Below are 21,513 nucleotides of genomic sequence, written 5' to 3'. Positions count from 1 at the left end.
GCGCCCTGTTGCCTCGCTATAGGCATTCTACAGGATTCTGGCCAATAACCACTGCACACTCTGACTCTGCTTCACACATTCCTGGCTCAAAATGTCCAGTGTGGCTCTGGAAGGGGGGGGGCAAGCGTCACGCCGACACCGTGGTTATAGCATGAACGCAGCCTAGAATCAGGATGCCCGAGCCAGACCCGGTAACGGAGAGAACGGGAGGGAGTTTCCCTTTGGACCTTCACAGACCATTTACACACCGAGTTTGGCGGCCACCGATTCGCGCCAAACGCTAAATTCGTCAAGGGCACCGTTAAAATCGCAGCCGGACATCTGTCTGCAGTCCTCGACCCCCACCCCACACCGCAATGGGTCGGAAGGAACCGCAAAGTTTCTGAATATATATTTAAACACAAACAGAACGCATGCCAGTGAAGCAGAAACAATGGACCGCAGCACCAACCTCACTGGCTAGTACCTGCAACACGAGAATACCATTAACAAAAACTAACACGTAATTTCCCCCCCCCCCCCCCCCCCCCCCAATTAAAGCGTCGACTCCCACTGGGGTTCGGTCCCTTGGTTCTCCAGGAGTCTCAAGCGATGTTCCCGTTAATTTTTTTTGGGTGTGTGGCCCATTCAAATTCCCGCCGATGTGCGGTTTTGCGCATCGAAAAGCCGGCTGCACAGGATGTCCAGAAAGGCGCGCGACTGCGCAGCTTAAAAGGAACATTGGTCTCAAGTGGCCAATCTCCGAAGGCAAGTGGGGACGGGCAATTCGACTGCAGAGTGCATTACAGCCCAGCCCAATCTATTCACCACTCGGTCTTCCAGCAATGGGAAGAGGGGGCAAAGATCGAAAGAAAACACCCAGATAGCAATCGGACCTGGAACCCATGGGTGTTCACCAGCTGCGCCGCCCACAACCCCGCCAAACCCAGCAGTCACTCGCCTCTGGCCGAGATCAACTCAAGCACAGATGTGGGACCGAGCGCCAGACCTGGGCTGTCTACACGGCACACTTGGGCGTACACCTACCCAGTGAGAAACCTAACAAAATATCCCGATACCTCGAACGCAAGATTCTCCAAATTATTTTTGGTAACAATGATCCGCGCAGGAGATTCCACGCACCACAATCCACCAGACCAGTATGGTTTGAATAATCACACAGGGCTTCAAAAAAAAAGGTGGCTTAAAAAAACAACACACAATCGATTTAAATGAGTATGTAAAATAAGTTATTTCTTTTCCCTCTTGTAAATATAGATGTAAAATAACATACAAAATATCTCCCACATCAGACAAAGTTCAATGTAATACTGTTGGGTGTTTTTTGTAAAGCTGGTCTCTGAACGGCTGCAGTTTGAGTCGTCGGCGGGCGGGCTGGCAGTCAGTTGTCGAGGGGGACGCTGGGTTTAATACCCCCTCGCCCCACCCGCAGCCAGGGCAGCTTGGAGCGGTTCTTGAAGAGTTGCTCGATGGCAATGTAGCGCACGTGTAGCTCGGAGGCGAGAGAGTCCTTCTTCTCCAGTTCCTGCGTGAGATCCTCGAAGACCACTTCAAGCAGAGCAGAAAAATAAAAATTAATTAGGGCGACTGAGTTTAAGGGGGTGGGTGGGGGAGAAGAGCGCTCTCCTTTTATAAAATCACTGGTTAGGCCTCAGCTGGAGTACTGTGCCAATTCTGGGCACCACACTTCAGAAAGGATGGCGAGGCCTTGGAGTGAATGCAGAGGAGAGTGAACAGGATGGTACCAGGGATGAGGGATTCAGTTACCGTGGAGAGACTGGAGAAGCTGGGGTTGTTCTCCTTGGAGCAGAGAAGGTTACGAGGAGATTTAATAGAGGTGTTCAAAATGAGGAGGGGTTTTGATAGAGTAAATAAGGAGAAACTGTTTCCACTGGCAGGAGGGTCGGTAACCAGAGGACACAGGTTTAAGGTGATTGGCAAAAGAACCAGAGGGGAGGTGAGGAGAATTGTTATTATCTTGTAAAAAAAAAGACAGCCAGTTATGATCTGGAATGCACTGCCTGATGGAAGCAGATTCAATAGAAACTTCCAAAAGGAAATTGGATAAATACTTCAAAGAGAAAAATTCTCAGCGCTACGGATTAGAGATGGGGGAGTGGGGCTAATTGGACAGCTCTTTGAGAGCCGGAGCTGGCACAGGCACGATGGGCCGAATGGCCTCCTTCTGTGCTGTATGATTCAATGATTCTACGACTCTTCTCAAGGCATTGACTCCTTGCACCGCAGACAGCCAGATGTTGGTTGAGGGATAAATATTCGCAAGGACACCGGGGGGGGGGGAAACCAACATTTACCCCTCAACCACCACCACCAAACAGATTATCTGGTCATTTATCTCATTGCTGTTTGTGGGAGCTTGCTATGCGCAAATTGCCTGCTGCGTTTCCTACATCACAACAGTGACTGCACTTCATTGGCTGTGAAGCGCTTTGGGACGTCCTGAGGTGTGAAAGGCGGTGTAGAAATACAAGTCTCTCTTACTTCTAGGTAATTTTTTTTTTGGAAGGGGGGGGCAGGAAATTTAAAACTGCAAATATATTACTTTTAGATTTTGGACTCTATGCCCATCCTACACGCTCATGGAGACCCGCCCCATCCAACGCTCGCGTAGCAACATTAATCAGAGCCCAAAATATTTCAGGTCCCCATCGTTAGCTCTCGTGAAGCAAGCGCTATGCTGAAGACATTAACCATCAGTGCCACACGGTTTCTGAATGTACGAACCCCAACACCGCAACAAAAAAACCAAAGAGCCGGTGCGAAAGAAAATCCAAATTTGAACGAGACTCTTTCCTAAAGATTCGGACCGATTTTGATCCAACTTCTCCCAACAGGTGATGTAACTACAATCAGGACCTTCTGTTTAAGAACATAAGAAACAGGAGTCGGCCAATCGGCCCCTCGAGCCTGCTCCGCCATTCAATAAGATCACGGCTGATCTGATCTTGGCCTGAACAACACTGTCCCGCTCTCTCCCCGTACCCCTCGACTCCCCTGTAGTTTAAATATCTGTCAATCTCTGCCTTGAATATATTCAATGACTCCGCCTCCACAGCTCTGGGGCAGAGAATTCCAAAGATTCACAACCCTCAGAAGAAATTCCTCCTCATCTCCATCCTAAATGGGCGACCCCTTATCCTGAAACTATGCCCCCCCAGTTCTAGATTCCCCCACGAGGGGAAACATCCTCTCATCTACCCTGTCGAGCCCCCTCAGAATCATGCATGTTTCAAGAAGATCACCTCTCATTCTCCTAAACTCCAATGAGTGTAGGCCCAACCTGCTCAACCTTTCCTCATAAGTCAACCCCTTCATCTCAGGAATCAACCTGGTGAACCTTCTCTTAAAAAGATGTGGCGTTTTACCTTTGATTTGTTTGAGGAGCTGGTCGTTCAATGGCACCAGGTCATCCACCGCCATGCCACTCACTGCAAGAAACGTCAAAGAGCGTTAGAATCCAGAGCACTTCTCTGCAAACCCCGCTTCAAGGCGGGCAATCTTCAGTCGCCAGTCTGATTTTATGATTAAAGGAATTTATGGGGTGGAGAGAGAAACTATTTCCTCCGGTGGGAGGGTCCAGAACAAGGGGCCATAACCTTCAAATTAGAGCCAGGCCGTTCAGGGGTGATGTCAGGAATCACTTCACACAAAGGGTGGTGGAAATCTGGAACTCTCGTCCTCAAAAAGCTGTTGAGGCTGGGGGTCAATTGGAAATTTCGAAACCGAGATTGATAGATTTTTTGTTAAGACAAGGGTAATAAGGGTTACAGAACCAAGGCGGGTGGATGGAGTTAAGATACAGCTCAGCCCTGATCTAACTGAATGACGGAACAGGCTCGAGGGGCTCAATGGCCTCAAGTTCCTATGTTAGCTTTCCTATGTGCTCAGCGCCTGAATCCACGACACCAGGTGGACAATATTAAAAAGAACATTTTCGGGTCGAGTCCGAGGCACCTTTTCCTGCATTTGCCCAAAGTTGCTAGCCTTTTCCCCCCACTAATTATTTCCCCTCCATAACGCCCCCTGAACAGCGACACTTCAAAGAGTTTGAGGACGGCCGGACCAGGGAGTTGGGGGGGGGTTAAACAAGAGCACGCAGCAGCCAACTATGGCATCGAGTGCCTGACCTCCATGTATGAAGCTTCTGAAGGCACGTGGTGACAGGCTGTTCAACCATGGAATGCATCAAAGGTTAGCCTGATCTAGTCACTGCTGCACCTTCCAGCAACGGGTGGGAGGTGGTTGAGAGAGATAGCGATCGGACCTGGAACCGATGTCTGCTGACCAGTCATTCCCCTCTGGCTGAGATTCGCTCAAACATAGACCAGGGAGCGAGTTCCAGATCGGGGTCGTCTGCACGGCAAATACTAGGAAGCATGGCAACCCAGCTTAGGAAACACTTTGCACAGTATCGCTCCTTACGGAAACGTGTGAAACAGTTGCATAAGTGGCGTTACCAGTTAAAACTCGGATGCTGCAATGGTTTCCCCCACCACCACCACTTTCTCACAAAGGTCCTTTTAGGTAACGGTTCTGTCCAGGACCTGGGAGTGACGCACCAAAACAAACCCCACCACCACCCCCCCCCCCACCCCCATCTTTACCGGCCGTCAGCTAGCCAGAGGGGCTGCAGAGACACAGGTTCCCCTGCGCATTCTCGAGTGTCCCACTCCACAAGTGGGATGTGTCCCCAAAATAAATTATATTTTCAAGCCACATCGGCACCAAACTTGCCACAGACGGCTAAAATCATTAGCGGCTTGCTTCCGACTGTAGGGGTGGTGGGGGGGGCCGGGATTAGCTGCTCAGACTCAGTCTCGGAGTTTCGGTGTGTTCATGTCACACGCTTGCATAACAGCAGGCCGAGCCGGCTCAGCTCACTCATCAGGGGCCGAGAGGCGTGGCTGTAGTTCAGGACAGATCCTATGGGATCCATCTTCCCGCACAAGTCACTGCCACACATGCAGATCGCAACGACTGCACGAAACGCTCAGGTTAGTAGTCAATAGAAACCTGGCGATACTGTAAGACAGACACACATGGGGTGTCGGCCACGGCCCAGTGGGCATCACCCTCGCCTCGGAGTCAGAAGGTTGTGGGTTCAAGTCCCACTCCAGAGACTCGAGCACAAAAATCCAGGGCGACACTCCAGTACTGAGGGAGCGCTGCACTGTTGCAGGTGCCGTCTTTTGGATGTGATGTTAAACCGAGGCCCCGTCTGCTCTCTCAGGTGGACGTAAAAGATCCCACGGCCACTATTTCAAAGAAGAGCAGGGGAGTTCTCCCCAGTGTCCTGGGGCCAATATTTAACCGACATCACTAAAACAGATTATCTGGGTCTTTATCACATTGCTGTTTGTGGGAGCTTACTGTGCGCAAATTGGCTGCCGCGTTTCCTACATTACAACAGTGACCACACTCCAAAAAAATACTTGATTGGTTGTAAAGCGCTTTGGGACGTTCTGAGGTTGTGAAAGGCGCTATAGAAATGCAGGTCTTTCTGTCAGACAGCCAGTCCTGTACTTACACTCCTCTTGGGTGTAGTGCCGGTGACGCCTCGCCTCCGTGCGGCGATTCCCCGTTGCCGGGCGAGCTTCTGTCTCTTGCCCGAGCTCGTCAGTTGACCAACGAATGTCGTCACCGTGAAACCTGCCGGCAGCCGCTCCCAGCATTCCCAGACGGAAGCCTCCCTGCGCGTCCCGCTCCAAAATCCCCCGCCTACATTCCGAGTAGCCCGGCGCGCCTCCATCCAGCCAGTGCGGCGAGTAGCGGGGCAGCTGCGAGCCGTTCAGCTGGGGGAAGTGTGTCCTGAACAAGCCCGGCTCGGGGTCGCGACCCCCGACCCGCCTGCAGTCCTGGAGGTCAGCGTCCGATTGCTGGTTCTGCGCGTACTGAACGATCTGGCTGATCTTCCTGCTCAGGATGTCCTTCACGTCCTTGTAGGTGCTCTTGGACGCCTTTGGCCGTGGGAGGTCCTGGTTGGCAATGAGGTGATACTTTTCGAAGCACTCTCTGTGGCCCCGCACGGATTCCGTGTGGAGGAGGTTAGACCGGGCCACCCCTGAAGGACACAAGACAAAATAACAAACATTTACACCAACAGTAAATCACTTAGCTACAGAATATTGATCAAAACCCCTGCCCTTGATCGCTACAACAACTTGCATTTATATAGCACCTTTAACGCAGTAAAACATCCCAGGGCGCTTCACAGGAGCGATTATCAAACACAATTGGACACCGAACCACAAGGAGATATTAGGACAGGTGACCAAACGTTTGATGAAAAAGGTAGGTTTTAAGGAGCGTCTTAAAGGAGGAGAGAGAGGCGGACAGAGGCGCAGAGGGGTTTAGGAGGGAATTCCAGAGCTCAGGGTCCAGGCAGCTGAAGGCACGGCCGCCAATGGTGGAGCGATTAAAACTGGGTATGTGCTAGAGGCCAGAATCAGAGGAGCGCAGAGATCTCGGGGGGAGGGGGGGGGGGGGCTGGAGGAGATTAGAGAGATAGGGAGGGGCGAGGCCACGGAGGGATCTGAACACAAGGAGGAGAATTTTAAAAATTGAAGTGTTGTCAGACCGGGAGCCAATGTAGGTCAGCGAGCACAGGGGTGACGGGAGAACGGGACTTGGTGCGAGTTAAGACACGGGCAGCCAAGTTTTGGATGAGTTTATGGAGGGTGGAAGAGGGGAGGCCAGCCAGGAGGGCATTGGAATGGTCGCATCTGGAGGTAACAGAATCATGGATGAGGGTTACACAGCAGGTGAGCTGATGCAGGGGCAGAGCTGGGCGATGTTACGGAGGTTGAAGTAGGCGGTATTGGTGATGGAAAAGATGCGGGGTCAGAAGCTGAGCTCAGGGTCAAATAGGGCGACGAGATTGCGAACAGTCTGGTTCAGCCGGAGACAGGGGCCAGGAATCGGTGGCTAGGGAATGGAGTTTGCGGCGGGGACAGAGCACAATGGTTTCAGTACTCCCGGTGAACCATGGCAGTCTGTGTATAGACAGTTGAGAAGAAGTGGGCTGCTCTTGGCTGTAAAGCACGACATGGTCAAACAGCCCGATGGAAGAATGGCCACTTGGACAATATAAATCGGAGGGCTGTTGGTATCTGTGGAACTGGACGCCACCCAACAGCGAGCAAGCAGGCGAAAACAGCAGGGGTGGTTAAAAAATAAACTGCACTAGTGCAACTCTAAATAAAGGCTTTAAATTAAAAAATGGTTTAAAAAAAAAAAATTACCCTACATCGTATATCCTGAGCGCTTTACAGAAATGGGATGATTCAGTTCTTGTGCCTGGTCTGCAAAAAATCAGCGTCTGATTTAGCAATGAGTCACTCAATTACCTGCCTGCCCCATTAACTAAATGCAGTACATCAAAGGCCCATTCAGCACGCGAGGCCTAGCTCTGTGGCGCTATTTCCCTTTTTCAATTACCGCTCTCTGCCCAAACTCAGACAAACGGCGCCAAGCCCAGGAGTGGAGGGAAAGTGACCTCAGTCCTCCGAGCTACCCCAACAAGCAGGCGATGCGGCAGAATTTCTAATTCCAATTTTTGCCCACTCCGCCCCTCTCCTGGAGTCTCACTAGGGCAGATCTCCATGGGGAAGGGAACACTCCCAGTTCTTCATCCGTGAACCTAGACAGCGTGTACTGGCAGCCTATTCAGTCGCAGAAGGCACCACATCCAACAATCCCATCTTCACACTGGCACTTTCAGACTCGAGAGAGTAAGGTTTGGGGGGGGGGGGGGGGGGGGGGAAAAAGAGCAAGAGAGGGGGGTGGGGGGGCGGGAATACTGGATCATGGTCTGGAGGACAGACTCTGGCTAGTTCTCTTTTTCCCTTCCATAGACTGGGGCACTGAGGTCAATAGCAGCCCCCCCCCACCATTGGCTGCAGGTTCAACGCAGCATGTCCAATCAGCTGGGAGCTCCGTCCACTGACTGCTACAGGTGTTTCGGGGATAGTCCAACACCGCACTGAAATGCCTTTTTTTTTTAAATTAAAAACTCATCAGGGTGAAAACGGAAGCTCATTACTTAAATATTTCTTGAGGCTAAAGGGATCAAGGGGTATGGGGAGAAAGCAGGGACAGGGCACTGAATTTGGATGATCAGCCATGATCTCATTAAATGGCGGAACAGGCTCGAGGGGCCGAATGGCCTACTCCTGCTCCTATCTTCTATGTTTCTAACACGTAGGAAATGGCCGCCTGGCATCGAGTGCGACAGGAGAATGTGAGCGACCAGTCATCAGATGATTTGTGAGCACTAAGGGAGTCGAGGGATATGGGGATAGTGCGGGAAGGTGGAGTCGAAATCGAAGACCAGCCATGATCCCATTGAATGGCGGAGCAGGCTCAAGGGACTGAATGGCCGACTCCTGCTCCTATTTCCTATGTTCTTATGAAAGAACTTGGTAACACAGCATTGCATGAAGCTTGAGAGCGAACAGAAAATCAAAAATTAATGTTTTATTGAGCTGGACGCACCACTTTCTCAGTCACTAGTATTTGCATTGGCTTTTTTCAATTCAATGTGTGTCACTGGCAAGCCCATCCCTAGTAGCCCTGAGAAGATGGTGGTGGGCTGCCCTCTTGAACCATGTGTTATTTTCTTTGCAGCAGTCTGATACAACAATGGCTTGTTAGACCACTTCAGGGGGCAGTTAAGAGTCAATCAGATGGTGTGGGACTGGAGTCGCATATAGGCCCAGACCGGGTAAGGACGGCAGGTTTCCGTCCCTGAAGGACGTTGGATAACCAGTTACCTATCTGATTCGCATTAAATATAAAAAGTGTGCCATCTAATGCAATTAGCCTGCCCTGAGGTCATAAAGAAAGATCTGAACAGTCAGTGTAGGTAGAGGAAACAGATCAGGAGATAGCTGCGAGCGGAGATTACACCCACCAAGAGTCAGCAGTGTCAGAAATAAAAGCCAGGAGAAAGGAAAGAGGTTTGATCTTAAAATACATAGAATGTACAGCACAGAGAGAGGCCATTTGGTCCAACTGGTCTATTCCGGTGTTTATGCTCCACTCGAGCCTCCTCATCTCACCCGATCAGCATATCCTCTTATTCCTGTCTCTCTCATGTGTTTATCTAGCTTCCCCTTAAATGCATCGATACTATTCCCCTCAACCACTCCCCACGATAGCAAGTTCCATATTCTCACCACTCTCTGGGTAAAGAAGTTTCTCCTGCATTCTCTATTCGGTTTATTAGTGACCATCTTATAGTTATGGCCCCGAGCTTTGGACTCCCTCACAAGTGGAGACGTCTTCTCTATGTCTACCCCATCGAACCCTTTCATAATCTAAAAGACCTCTATCAGCTCACCCCCCAGCCTTCTCTTTTCTAGAGCAAAGAGCCCCAGCCTGTTCAATCTTTCCTGATTAAGTGTAATCTTTTCAGTTCTGGTATCATCCTTTTCAGTTGGTTGTAAGCAGATCGCCCTGCTGCTAGTTCGAGAAAATCTCCACTCCACCCCACCCTTTCTATCAGCGTTGGTGCAGGTCGCAGCAAGTTTGCTTACACAAGTTGCCACATCCGCAGTTTCTTCAAAAGCTGCTGAATTTCACAGAGCTCAGCAACCACAACGTGAAGCCCCACCTGTCTGCAACCTACAGCTACACGGGCACCGACATGATAAAGCACCGGAGGGCTTAGGCAGGATTCCACGTCGATGGATCAAGCCTGGAGCAAACAGAAAAAAAGTGTCGGATTTGTGGCCTGGCATTGCTGCATCAAGGGGGCCTTTGTTGTGGGGCTGGGCAGGTGTCTCTTTTTAATAATGTGTTCTTTTCGGCTGCGCAATTCTCTTTCCCAAGGCACCAACTCTCCCGGGACTACAGTTCCACCGGTCCCTCCTCGTGTGTGCGCGCGTGCAAGCCTGGGCAGCGAGGGTCAATAGGCATATTTTTAGAGCTGGGGGTTAAAAGATGGCCAGAAGATTAATTAAAAAAGCCAAACCCAGTCCAATCCCCACTTGAGCTTCTCGCACACACACGCACTTTCACTGTATAATCGATCAGAAAGAGGCAACACGGCCAGATTTTTTTCCTCCTCGCTAACACAGGAACCAGACTGAATTGTAATGCCCGCATCACCCCTTTAGCCGAGCAAGGTCAGACTGGGGATGGAACCTGCGACAGCCCTCCCTCGAGAGGTCTGTAGGCCCTCTGTGCCACATCAGCGTCTTTAATCAGCATGGTTTAAAGAGAGGCTAGACAACCAGGAGCCTGCATAAATCCTCAAGTTTCTACTGATCAAGGAACAATTTAATTTTTTTTACAAAGCGGAGGAGAAAATACTGCAACTGAAGATCGTGACTATTGTTAAACCGGGGGGGGGGGGGGGATGTTTCCCACCCCCATCTCCCCCTTATTTTCTACCTTTAATCCGCTTCCTGGGAGCAGTGTCCCCCACGGCTCAGTGGGTAGCACTCTCGCCTCCGAGTCAGAAGGCTGTGGGTTCCAGTCCTGCTCCAGAGACTCGAGGCCATAATCTAGGCCGACTCTTCTGAGGGAGTGCTGCACTGTCGGAGGTGCCGTCTTGCGGATGAGACGTTAAACCGAGGCCCTCTCTGTCCTCTCAGGGTGGATGTAAAAGAGCAGGGGAGTTCTTCCCCAGTGTCTTGGGCCAATATTTATCCCTCAATCAACATCACTAAAAACAGATTATCTGGTCGTTATCACATTGCTGTTTGTGGGAGCTTGCTGTGTGCAAATTGGCTGCCGTGTTTCCTACATTACAACAGTGACTACACGCCAAAAAGTACTTCATTGGCTGTAAAGCGCTTTGCGATGTCCCGAGGTCATGAAAGGCGCTATAGAAATGCAAGTCTTTCCTTCTTTTCTTTAAAGCCTGTGACCAAGAACTGGTGCACAATCTGCTCCCAGAGGCCGAGTCCGCCAGGTGTGACCGCCTGCTCCAATTCTCCTTCACCCTGCAGGAAATATTACGGCCGCCTGGACACCTGGTGTTGGATGGGATTGGAAAATGCGCGATAGAATTGCACAGATGGGCTTTCAGCCAACACAGGCTGCCTTCAGATAAAATAAAGTCATATTCAGAGCCGCAGGTCGGTTCAGTTCGGTTCGGTTCAAGAGTCTCAAGTACAAAAGCACATCGGAACTTCTGAAAGGCAAAGTAACTCCACAACGGCGCAAACTCTTGTGTACTGGTAATTTTACTGGACTAATAATCCCACCACGGCAGTTTGAGAATTTTAATTCAGTTTTAAAGCCAGTGTCAGTAAAAGTGACCATGAAACGGTCGGATTGTCGTAAAAATCCAACTGGTTCACTAATGTCCTTTAGGGAAGGAAATCTGCCGTCCTTGCCCGGTCTGGGTCTGTGACTCCTGTCCTACTCCAATGTGGTTGACTCTTAACTGCCCCTCTGAGGTGGCCTAGCGAGTCACTCAGTTGCATCAAACTGCTACCGAGGGCAACTAGGGATGGGCAATAAATGCCAGCCGTGCCAGCGACGCCCACACCCCGAGAATGGGTAACAAGAAAGCTGCCTAGGAAGCAGCCACTATTATACCCGGACCGCGACCAAGGAACGAGTGACGCGGGCAATGGGCGAACGGAATACAACTGACATCCCGCGCCACAAACACCACGGGCTGCTCCACTATTGCACCGCTCTGAACCCTCCCCTCTTCCCCCAATCCCACTGCAGCAGGGACGATTCAGAGATGCTGCAGCAGATTCTGCTTTTATATTGTGCTGGTGCCACGCGGAGCCCCACGGAGTCAGCTGCCGGCCAAAAGTGACGGCGCTGCACCCCGCCAAGCCCATGGCCTGGAATAGCAGGCCTTCCGCACGAGACACAAGCATGGGTCTCATGCAATGGGGAAACCCCACCTATAACTCTTGCCCGAGCCAGTACAAGTATTGTAAGAAAATCACCCAAACTTTCCGTGTCCGCACAATACTCTCTGCTGACTCCCGATCTCTTCTTGATAAATGTACAAGAGCTATCTGGCAAAGGGAATCTCCACTGCGGGACTCTTTATAAAAAAATTTAAAGAAAACGAAACAGCTCTTTCAAATCATGCAACATAATCAGGAAACATCTGTTACTATCACTACTCCGTGTCCTCAAAACCTGGCAACACCCGGACTGATAGGGAAATTACATCAACTTGTTGACAAGCAGAGAGAGAGCGCGCAAGGGGAAGGGAGCCCGCACACGAAAGGGGAGAGAGAGAGAGAGAAAAAAAAAGAGAAAAAGGAGACATAGAAAGGAGAGAATAGAAAAAGTCCCCACTCTTATTGGAAGAAGATGCCAGTCAGTGTCCACTAGTCCCAGTGTTTCCGTTGGGTTTTCCTGGATGGTGGGGGAGGGGGGCAGGATGTATGGAAGGGCTCTGAATGATCCTAGTGCCCACGGCATTAATTCTTAACTTGGCTCATGGCCAAGTACCTACTGACTACATACTTGTGCAGTTTTGTCATGGCACTTATTCAGTGCATCAGCTCCAATAGGTTAAAAAACAAAGCACAAACTAGAGCTTCTCTCAATTCCATTCATCCCCTCAAATTGCACCCACCACTGACACCATGGACAACAGACCCTCAGAAATCCAGCCCGACACTCCATTCCAGAGCAGTACTGATGGAGTGCCGCAGTGTCGGGGGTGCCGTCATTCGAATGAGATGTTAAACCGAGGCCCCGTCGGCTTGCTCAGGTGGCTGTAAAAGATCCCACGGCACTATTTCGAAGACAACTAGGGGAGTTCTCCCCGGTGTCCTGGGCAAAATTTATCCCGCAACCAATATCAGTAAAAAAAAAAATCTGGTCATTATCACATTGCTGTTTGTGGGATCTTGCTGTGCCCAAATTGGCTGCCATGTTTCCTACATTACATTACACTTCAAAAGTACCGCATTGGCTGCAAAATGCTTTGGGAGGTCGTGAAAGGCGCTGCATAAATACAAGTCCTTTGTTTCTTTAACCAGCAGTAATCCACCCTAGTGTTATACAGCTGAAGAATCGGTCTATAGACTGAATCCGAGTTGGAAGGGGAGAATTTGTAATGGTATTGCTGGGTGTTCCTGCACAGTTCACGTGCAGCTACTATTTCACACATGCATGACCCCTGTGACACTACTTGCGCACACACGTGAACATTGCGGTTATCTGATGCCAGCAGCAATGAAGCTATTTTTAAGACCACTTAGAAACATAGAAACATAGAGATAGGAACAGGAGTAGGCCATTCGGCCCTTCGAGCCTGCTCCGCCATTCAATGAGATCATGGCTGATCTTCGTCTGAGATCATAGCTGATCTTACCAGTTCAGTACCCCGTCCCCGCCTTTTCTCCGTAACCCTTAATCCCCTTAGCCTTCAGAAATATATCCAATTCTCTCTTGAAAATATTTATTGAATTAGCCTTCACAGCCCTCTGTGGCAGGGAATTCCACAGGCTCACCACTCTTTGAGTGAAGAAATTCTTCCTCATCTCTGTTTTAAATGATTTGCCCGCTATTTTTAGACTGTGGCCCCTGGTTCTGTGCTCCCCTGCCATTGGAAACATTCTCTCTGAATTCAGCCTGTCCAGGCCTGCCATAATTTTATATGTTTCGATGAGATCCCCTCTCAATCTTCTAAACTCCAGTGAGTACAAGCCCAAACTATTTAATCTCTCTTCGTAGGTCATTCCCGCCATTCCAGGTATCAGCCTGGTGAATCGCCGCTGCACTCTTTCCATGGCAAGAACATCCTTCCGCAGATGGGGCGACCAAAACTGTACACAATACTCCAGATGCGGTCTCACCAGCACCTTGTACAGCTGTAGTAAGGTATCCCTATTCCTATACTCGAACCCCCTTGATATGAAGGCCAACATACCATTTGCCCTCTTAATCGCCTGTTGCACCTGCATGCTCTCCTTCAGTGACTGGTGCACAAGAACACCCAGGTCCCTCTGCACTTCCCCATCTCCCAATCTATTGCCATTTAGATAATAATCTACCCTCCTGTTTTTACCCCCAAAGTGGATAACCTCGCATTTATCCACATTATAGTGCATCGGCCACGTATCCGCCCATTCCCCCAACCTGTCCAAATCGCACTGTAGCCTCCTGACATCCTCATCAGAGCCCACCCCTCTCCTCCTAGTTTAGTGTCGTCAGCGAATTTGGAAATATTGCATCCAATTCCCTGATCCAGATCATTTATATATATTGTGAACAGCTGGGGTCCCAGGACAGATCCTTGCGGCACCCCGCTGGTCACTGCCTGCCACTCCGAAAACGAGCCGTTTATTCCAACTCTCTGTTTTCTATCCGCCAGCCAGTTCTCTATCCACGTTAATACTTTGCCCCCAATTCCATGAGCCTTAATTTTGCATGATAATCTTTTGTGTGGAACCTTATCGAAGGCTTTCTGGAAGTCAAGGTACACCACATCCACTGGCTCTCCCCCATCTATTTTACCAGTTACTTCCTCAAAAAATTCCAGCAGATTAGTCAAACACGATTTACCCTTTGTAAATCCATGTTGACTCTGTCCGATCCTTTCCCCATTTGTCAAGTGCTCCGCTATTTTATCCTTAATAATGGACTCTAGCATTTTGCCCACAACCGATGTAAGGCTTACTGGTCTATAATTCCCTGCTTTCTCTCTACCCCCCTTTTTAAATATTGGGGTAACATTAGCTACCCTCCAATCCACGGGTACTGTTCCCGAGTCAATGGAGTTCCGGAAGATGATCCTTAGAGCATCTGCTATCTCCAGGGCCACCTCCTTAAGTACCCTAGGATGTAGTTTATCAGGCCCCGGGGATTTGTCGGCCTTCAGTCCCCTCAACTTACCCAACACCATATCCCTAGAGATACTAATTTCTGTCAGCTCCTCCCTCTCATTAGTCCCTATGTTTGCCGATATTCCTGGGAGGTTATTTGTGTCCTCCTTTGTGAATACAGAACCAAAGTATGAGTTTAATTGGTCTGCCATTTCCTTATTCTCCATTATATATTCTCCCGAATCGGACTGCAAGGGACCGACTTGGGATTTTACCAGTCTTTTCCTCCTGATATACCGATAAAAGCTTTTGCAGTCTGTCTTTATGTTTGCTGCAACTTTACTTTCGTATTCTATTTTCCCCTTCCTGATTAATCCCTTTGTCCTCTTTTGCTGTATCCTGTACTGCCCCCAATCTTCCGGTCTGGTGCTTTTTTTTGCCAGTTGATATGCCCTTTTTTTTGATTTTATGCTGTCCCTAATTTCCCTCGTTATCCACGGTTGAGTCACAGGGGGTTTGTAGTGCACTGGTCACAAAGAAAAAAAAAGACAAAATCTCTGCGTGGGCAGGTTTGCGCGAGAGTCCTAAACCAGCAACAAGCACAATGCAACCAGCTCTGAGGGCGACTGTTCTAGTCCCCAGTTATGTAGAATAGGGCATAGCACAGAAGTGAAAATGAAATGCTTCATGGGATAGGGCAGGGAGATGGAAACACTTTGCTAAACCTCACGTACCCATGGACTTATCGCCTAGTTTCAGAGCAGCATTGTTTTGAGGCCAGGATTTATTTGGGAAGGGGGGGGTTGTGAAGGAAAAGCAACAATGCCTTCGGGACCGCCATACTGTCAGATTACCTGTCCCAGTTTCAAGTCATGCACAAGCCAGAACACTTCAACTGAACCGGGGGCAGAAAAACTTACTTTACCGTCAATTTTCCCATCAGATTGGAACAAAGTCCAGACCTGAAATTAAAAAAGGTTTTTGGAAAACACTTCCAAGTTGAAACCGACACAGTACACGACACTGGTGGAAACTGACGGGCGGATTTGGTTTAGCTCTGAAACCCTCACCGACGCAATCCTCCAGCAACAGGGACAGATCATCAGTTTAGGAAAGAAACGGGTTTCATGGGGACAGAGTCCAACTCTGTACCTTTAGTTGCAGTGACCTTAGCTTTGTAACCGTTAATACGCTCCAAATCCTCTGGGGCGAATCCTCTGGAGGGTGTCTGGGGCGAATGTTGGTTTTTACCGTCTGTCGCATGTAGCGGATAAATCGCGCTTGCACGAACGCCCTCACTAGAAGTGGTGGGGACTGTATAGCTCAGGGCATACACAGACCTGCAAACTCAGTGCCACGCTCTCCCTTATTTATTCCTGTTCCTCCGTTTGATCGCGTGCTTGCAATTAGTTGGGAGAATGAAGAGCAGTTCACAAAAGTATGGATGCTCGATACATGTCGGTCCAGAGTCCCAGTTTTATATTAAACAGTGGGCATGTTGCCGATTAATACACGGACGCTCTATCTTACACCACCGACTCAAAGCAGGACCCAAGGTGAATAAGGTTGCACCACTGCCACTGAAGGTACAGAGGGGGTAAAAAAAAAAAAAAGTATTAATACTACATTATATCCTCAAGATATCCAAAAAGGTTTTACAACCAACGGATTGCCTTTTGAAGTGCAGTCACGGTTAAGTTAGGAAACACTTCTACACACAAAGTGTTTGGAACTCTGCTGCAAACGGCAGTTGATGGGAGGTCAATTGTTAATTTTAAATCCAAGACCGATTGGTTAACAAAATTTTTAAGGTATTAAGGGATATGGGGCATAGGCGGGTATATTGAGTTGGGTCACAGATCAGCCATGATCTCACTGAATGGTGGAGCAGGCTCGAAGGGCTGAATGACATGAATGAATTACTAGGTAACCTGTTTTTTGGCTGGTATTGGTTGAGGGTGGGCTATTGGCCAGAACACAGACTGAACTCGTATCATGGGTTTATTTTTTACATCCACCAGAGCTGGTAGGTGGACAGGACCTCAATTTAACGAGTCAGGAAGCCAGCACCTCCAACAATGTAGCACTCCCTCAGTACTGATCCTCCAACAATGTAGCACTCCCTCAGTACTGATCCTCCAACAATGCAGCACTCCCTCAGTACTGATCCTCCAACAATGTAGCACTCCCTCAGTACTGATCCTCCAACAATGTAGCACTCCCTCAGTACTGATTCTCCAACAATGTAGCACTCCCTCAGTACTGATCCTCCAACAATGTAGCACTCCCTCAGTACTGATCCTCCAACAATGTAGCACTCCCTCAGTACTGATCTCCAACAATGTAGCACTCCCTCAGTACTGATCCTCCAACAATGTAGCACTCCCTCAGTACTGATCCTCCAACAATGCAGCACTCCCTCAGTACTGATCCTCCAACAATGTAGCGCTCCCTCAGTACTGATCCTCCAACAATGCAGCACTCCCTCAGTACTGATCCTCCAACAATGCAGCACTCCCTCAGTACTGATCCTCCAACAATGCAGCACTCCCTCAGTACTGATCCTCCAACAATGTAGCACTCCCTCAGTACTGATCCTCCAACAATGTAGCACTCCCTCAGTACTGATTCTCCAACAATGCAGCACTCCCTCAGTACTGATCCTCCAACAATGTAGCACTCACTCAGTACTGATTCTCCAACAATGCAGCACTCCCTCAGTACTGATTCTCCAACAATGCAGCACCCACTCAGTACTGATTCTCCAACAATGCAGCACCCACTCAGTACTGATCCTCCAACAATGCAGCACCCCCTCAGTACTGATCCTCCAACAATGTAGCACTCCCTCAGTACTGATTCTCCAACAATGTAGCACTCCCTCAGTACTGATCCTCCAACAATGTAGCACTCCCTCAGTACTGATTCTCCAACAATGTAGCACCCACTCAGCACTGATCCTCCAACAATGTAGCACTCCCTCAGTACTGATTCTCCAACAATGTAGCACTCCCTCAGTACTGATTCTCCAACAATGTAGCACTCCCTCAGTACTGATTCTCCAACAATGTAGCACTCCCTCAGTACTGATTCTCCAACAATGTAGCACCCACTCAGCACTGATCCTCCAACAATGCAGCACTCCCTCAGTACTGATCCTCCAACAATGCAGCACTCCCTCAGTACTGATTCTCCAACAATGCAGCACTCACTCAGTACTGATCCTCCAACAATGTAGCACTCCCTCAGTACTGATTCTCCAACAATGCAGCACTCCCTCAGTACTGATCCTCCAACAATGCAACACTCACTCAGTACTGATCCTCCAACAATGCAGCACTCCCTCAGTACTGATTCTCCAACAATGCAGCACTCACTCAGTACTGATCCTCCAACAATGTAGCACTCCCTCAGTACTGATTCTCCAACAATGTAGCACTCCCTCAGTACTGATCCTCCAACAATGTAGCACTCCCTCAGTACTGATCCTCCAACAATGCAGCACTCACTCAGTACTGATCCTCCAACAATGCAGCACTCACTCAGTACTGATCCTCCAACAATGTAGCACTCCCTCAGTACTGATCCTCCAACAATGCAGCACTCACTCAGTACTGATCCTCCAACAATGCAGCACTCCCTCAGTACTGATCCTCCAACAATGTAGCACTCACTCAGTACTGATCCTCCAACAATGCAGCACCCACTCAGTACTGATTCTCCAACAATGCAGCACTCCCTCAGTACTGATCCTCCAACAATGCAGCACTCACTCAGTACTGATCCTCCAACAATGCAGCACTCACTCAGTACTGATTCTCCAACAATGTAGCACCCCCTCAGTACTGATTCTCCAACAATGCAGCACTCCCTCAGTACTGATTCTCCAACAATGTAGCACCCCCTCAGTACTGATTCTCCAACAATGCAGCGCTCCCTCAGTACTGATTCTCCAACAATGCAGCACCCACTCAGTACTGATTCTCCAACAATGTAGCACCCCCTCAGTACTGATTCTCCAACAATGCAGCACTCCCTCAGTACTGATTCTCCAACAATGTAGCACCCCCTCAGTACTGATTCTCCAACAATGCAGCGCTCCCTCAGTACTGATCCTCCAACAATGTAGCACTCACTCAGTACTGATCCTCCAACAATGCAGCACCCACTCAGTACTGATCCTCCAACAATGCAGCACCCACTCAGTACTGATCCTCCAACAATGCAGCACCCACTCAGTACTGATCCTCCAACAATGCAGCACTCCCTCAGCACTGATCCTCCAACAATGCAGCACCCACTCAGTACTGATCCTCCAACAATGTAGCACTCCCTCAGCACTGATCCTCCAACAATGCAGCACTCCCTCAGTACTGATCCTCCAACAATGTAGCACTCAGTACTGATCCTCCAACAATGTAGCACTCAGTACTGATCCTCCAACAATGCAGCACCCACTCAGTACTGATCCACCAACAATGTAGCACTCCCTCAGCACTGATCCTCCAACAATGCAGCACTCCCTCAGTACTGATCCTCCAACAATGTAGCACTCAGTACTGATCCTCCAACAATGCAGCACTCAGTACTGATCCTCCAACAATGTAGCACTCCCTCAGTACTGATCCTCCAACAATGCAGCACTCAGTACTGATCCTCCAACAATGCAGCACCCCCTCAGTACTGATCCTCCAACAATGCAGCACTCAGTACTGATCCTCCAACAATGCAGCACTCCCTCAGTACTGATCCTCCAACAATGCAGCACTCCCTCAGTACTGATCCTCCAACAATGCAGCACTCAGTACTGATCCTCCAACAATGTAGCACCCCCTCAGTACTGATCCTCCAACAATGTAGCACTCCCTCAGTACTGATCCTCCAACAATGCAGCACTCCCTCAGTACTGATCCTCCAACAATGCAGCACTCAGTACTGATCCTCCAACAATGTAGCACCCCCTCAGTACTGATCCTCCAACAATGCAGCACCCCCTCAGTACTGATTCTCCAACAATGTAGCACTCCCTCAGTACTGATCCTCCAACAATGCAGCACCCCCTCAGTACTGATCCTCCAACAATGCAGCACCCCCTCAGTACTGATCCTCCAACAATGCAGCACTCAGTACTGATCCTTCAACAATGTAGCACTCCCTCAGTACTGATCCTCCAACAATGCAGTGCACCCTCAGCACTGATCCTTCAACAATGCAGCACCCCCTCAGTGATGTGCTCAAAAGTGGTGAGAAAGTGCAACTTGCTATCACGGAGTAGTTGAGGCGAATAGTATAGCTGCATGGAAGTGGAAGCTAGATAGTAGATGGGGTAGAAAGGAATAGAAGGATAGGTGTGGAGCATAAACACCAGTATAGGCCTGTTGGGCTGAATGGCCTGTTCCTGTGCTGTAAATTCTATGCAAGCCCTGGATTGGGGCTGGAAGCTCCAACCTTCTGACTCAGGACGTTAGCGTGCTTGTAAACCAAGCCAAGCTGACACGAACCTGCAAGTCCACCTTCAGCACAGTTAGATACAACGACCCTCGTACTCTCCAGGGTCCATGTATGCACAAGGGGGGTGCCTGGTGAGAACAGGATTGGGCTCGGGTGCAAGGTCAATCGAATAGCGTGCCAAAGCTCGACACCTAGGCTGGCATGTGAAGTACAGCCATGGGCACCAGCGGGCAAGCAACACACGGAGCTGTACCAACAGGAGTTGGCACCTTCAAGGGCAGAAAAGAAAAACCAAGAGAACTCTCTCCTCCACTGCCCCCCCAACCATTTCCTTCTGGAAAAGGAGAAATTAGTACATTTAACATAAGCCTCATATGCCCATTAACTGAAAATAGTCATAAGGTACTGATTAATGAGCTGTCTGGCCTTGTGGAACTACATGTGGTAATTCATTTCCAAACACCTTTTTTCGGTTAAGTTGCTTAAGTGTGTGGCTTCCTGCAGATTTAATTTCAAGCATCTATTAAACAACCCTTAATAAAACTACCTGCTGCTGTTGACGGGGCTTTATATAAAAAAAGAAAAATACAGCATTAAAAACAGCCTGCAATTTATACAATAAAAACTACAGGGTGACAATTTGTGTACATGTATATGTCTATCTTGTGTGCAAACCCCAACTTATAAAACGAAAAATTAGTCCCATGCAGATACCTGAATCAAGTGCATCATTAGCTTAAGAAACATCAAGGCAGCAACAGGAGATCGCTCTCTCTTGGTTGCTCTTGTGGTGTCAGTCGTGGCTCAGTGGGTAGTACTTTCGCCTCTGAGTCAGAAGGTTGTGGGTTCAAGTCCCACTCCAGAGACTTGAGCACATAATCTCAGCTGACACTCCCAGTGCAGTGCTGAGGGAGCGCTGCACTGTCGGAGGTGCCGTCTTTCGGACTAGACGCTAAGCCGAGGCTTTCTGTAAATGATTCCACAGCACTATTTCGAAGACCAGGGGAGTTCTCCTCACATCCTTCAACCAACATTACTAAAACAGATGATCTGATCATTTCTCTCATTGCCGTTTGTTGGAAGCTGGCTGTGTGCAAATTGGCGGCCTCATTTCCCTACATTACAACTTTAGATCTTATCCATTTTCTCTTGGACAGCAGGTGCTGGTAATGGTTGTACTAGAATAACCGAGATGTGAGGAGGTGCGACCAGTGCTTGGAGTGAGGGTCCCGTATCGGTACACGGCCTGGGAGTGGGGGGGGTCCGCACCTCGGGGTCTCCC

The 21,513-nt window shown here is 49.3% G+C and overlaps 1 protein-coding gene across 1 annotated transcript in view; it reads right to left on the bottom strand.

The window, feature by feature from the left end:
• Positions 1-522: 522 nt before the first annotated feature.
• Positions 523-21,513, bottom strand: part of c14h21orf91 (chromosome 14 C21orf91 homolog) — a 42,243-nt gene continuing 21,252 nt past the window's right edge. Inside the window, exons 3-5 of the mRNA XM_086007269.1 lie at positions 5,549-6,082; positions 3,387-3,449; positions 523-1,548 (exon numbers count right to left, since the gene is read on the bottom strand). Coding sequence (XP_085863395.1) covers positions 1,382-1,548; positions 3,387-3,449; positions 5,549-6,082 — 764 coding nt within the window. The 3' untranslated portion in view covers positions 523-1,381. The remainder of the gene's footprint in view (positions 1,549-3,386; positions 3,450-5,548; positions 6,083-21,513) is intronic.

Source organism: Somniosus microcephalus, chromosome 14, assembly GCF_052327205.1.
Source record: "Somniosus microcephalus isolate GS21.2 chromosome 14, FLI_Smic_1.0, whole genome shotgun sequence".
Classification (NCBI taxonomy): domain Eukaryota; kingdom Metazoa; phylum Chordata; class Chondrichthyes; order Squaliformes; family Somniosidae; genus Somniosus; species Somniosus microcephalus.
This window is presented reverse-complemented; position numbering and strand designations above follow the sequence as displayed.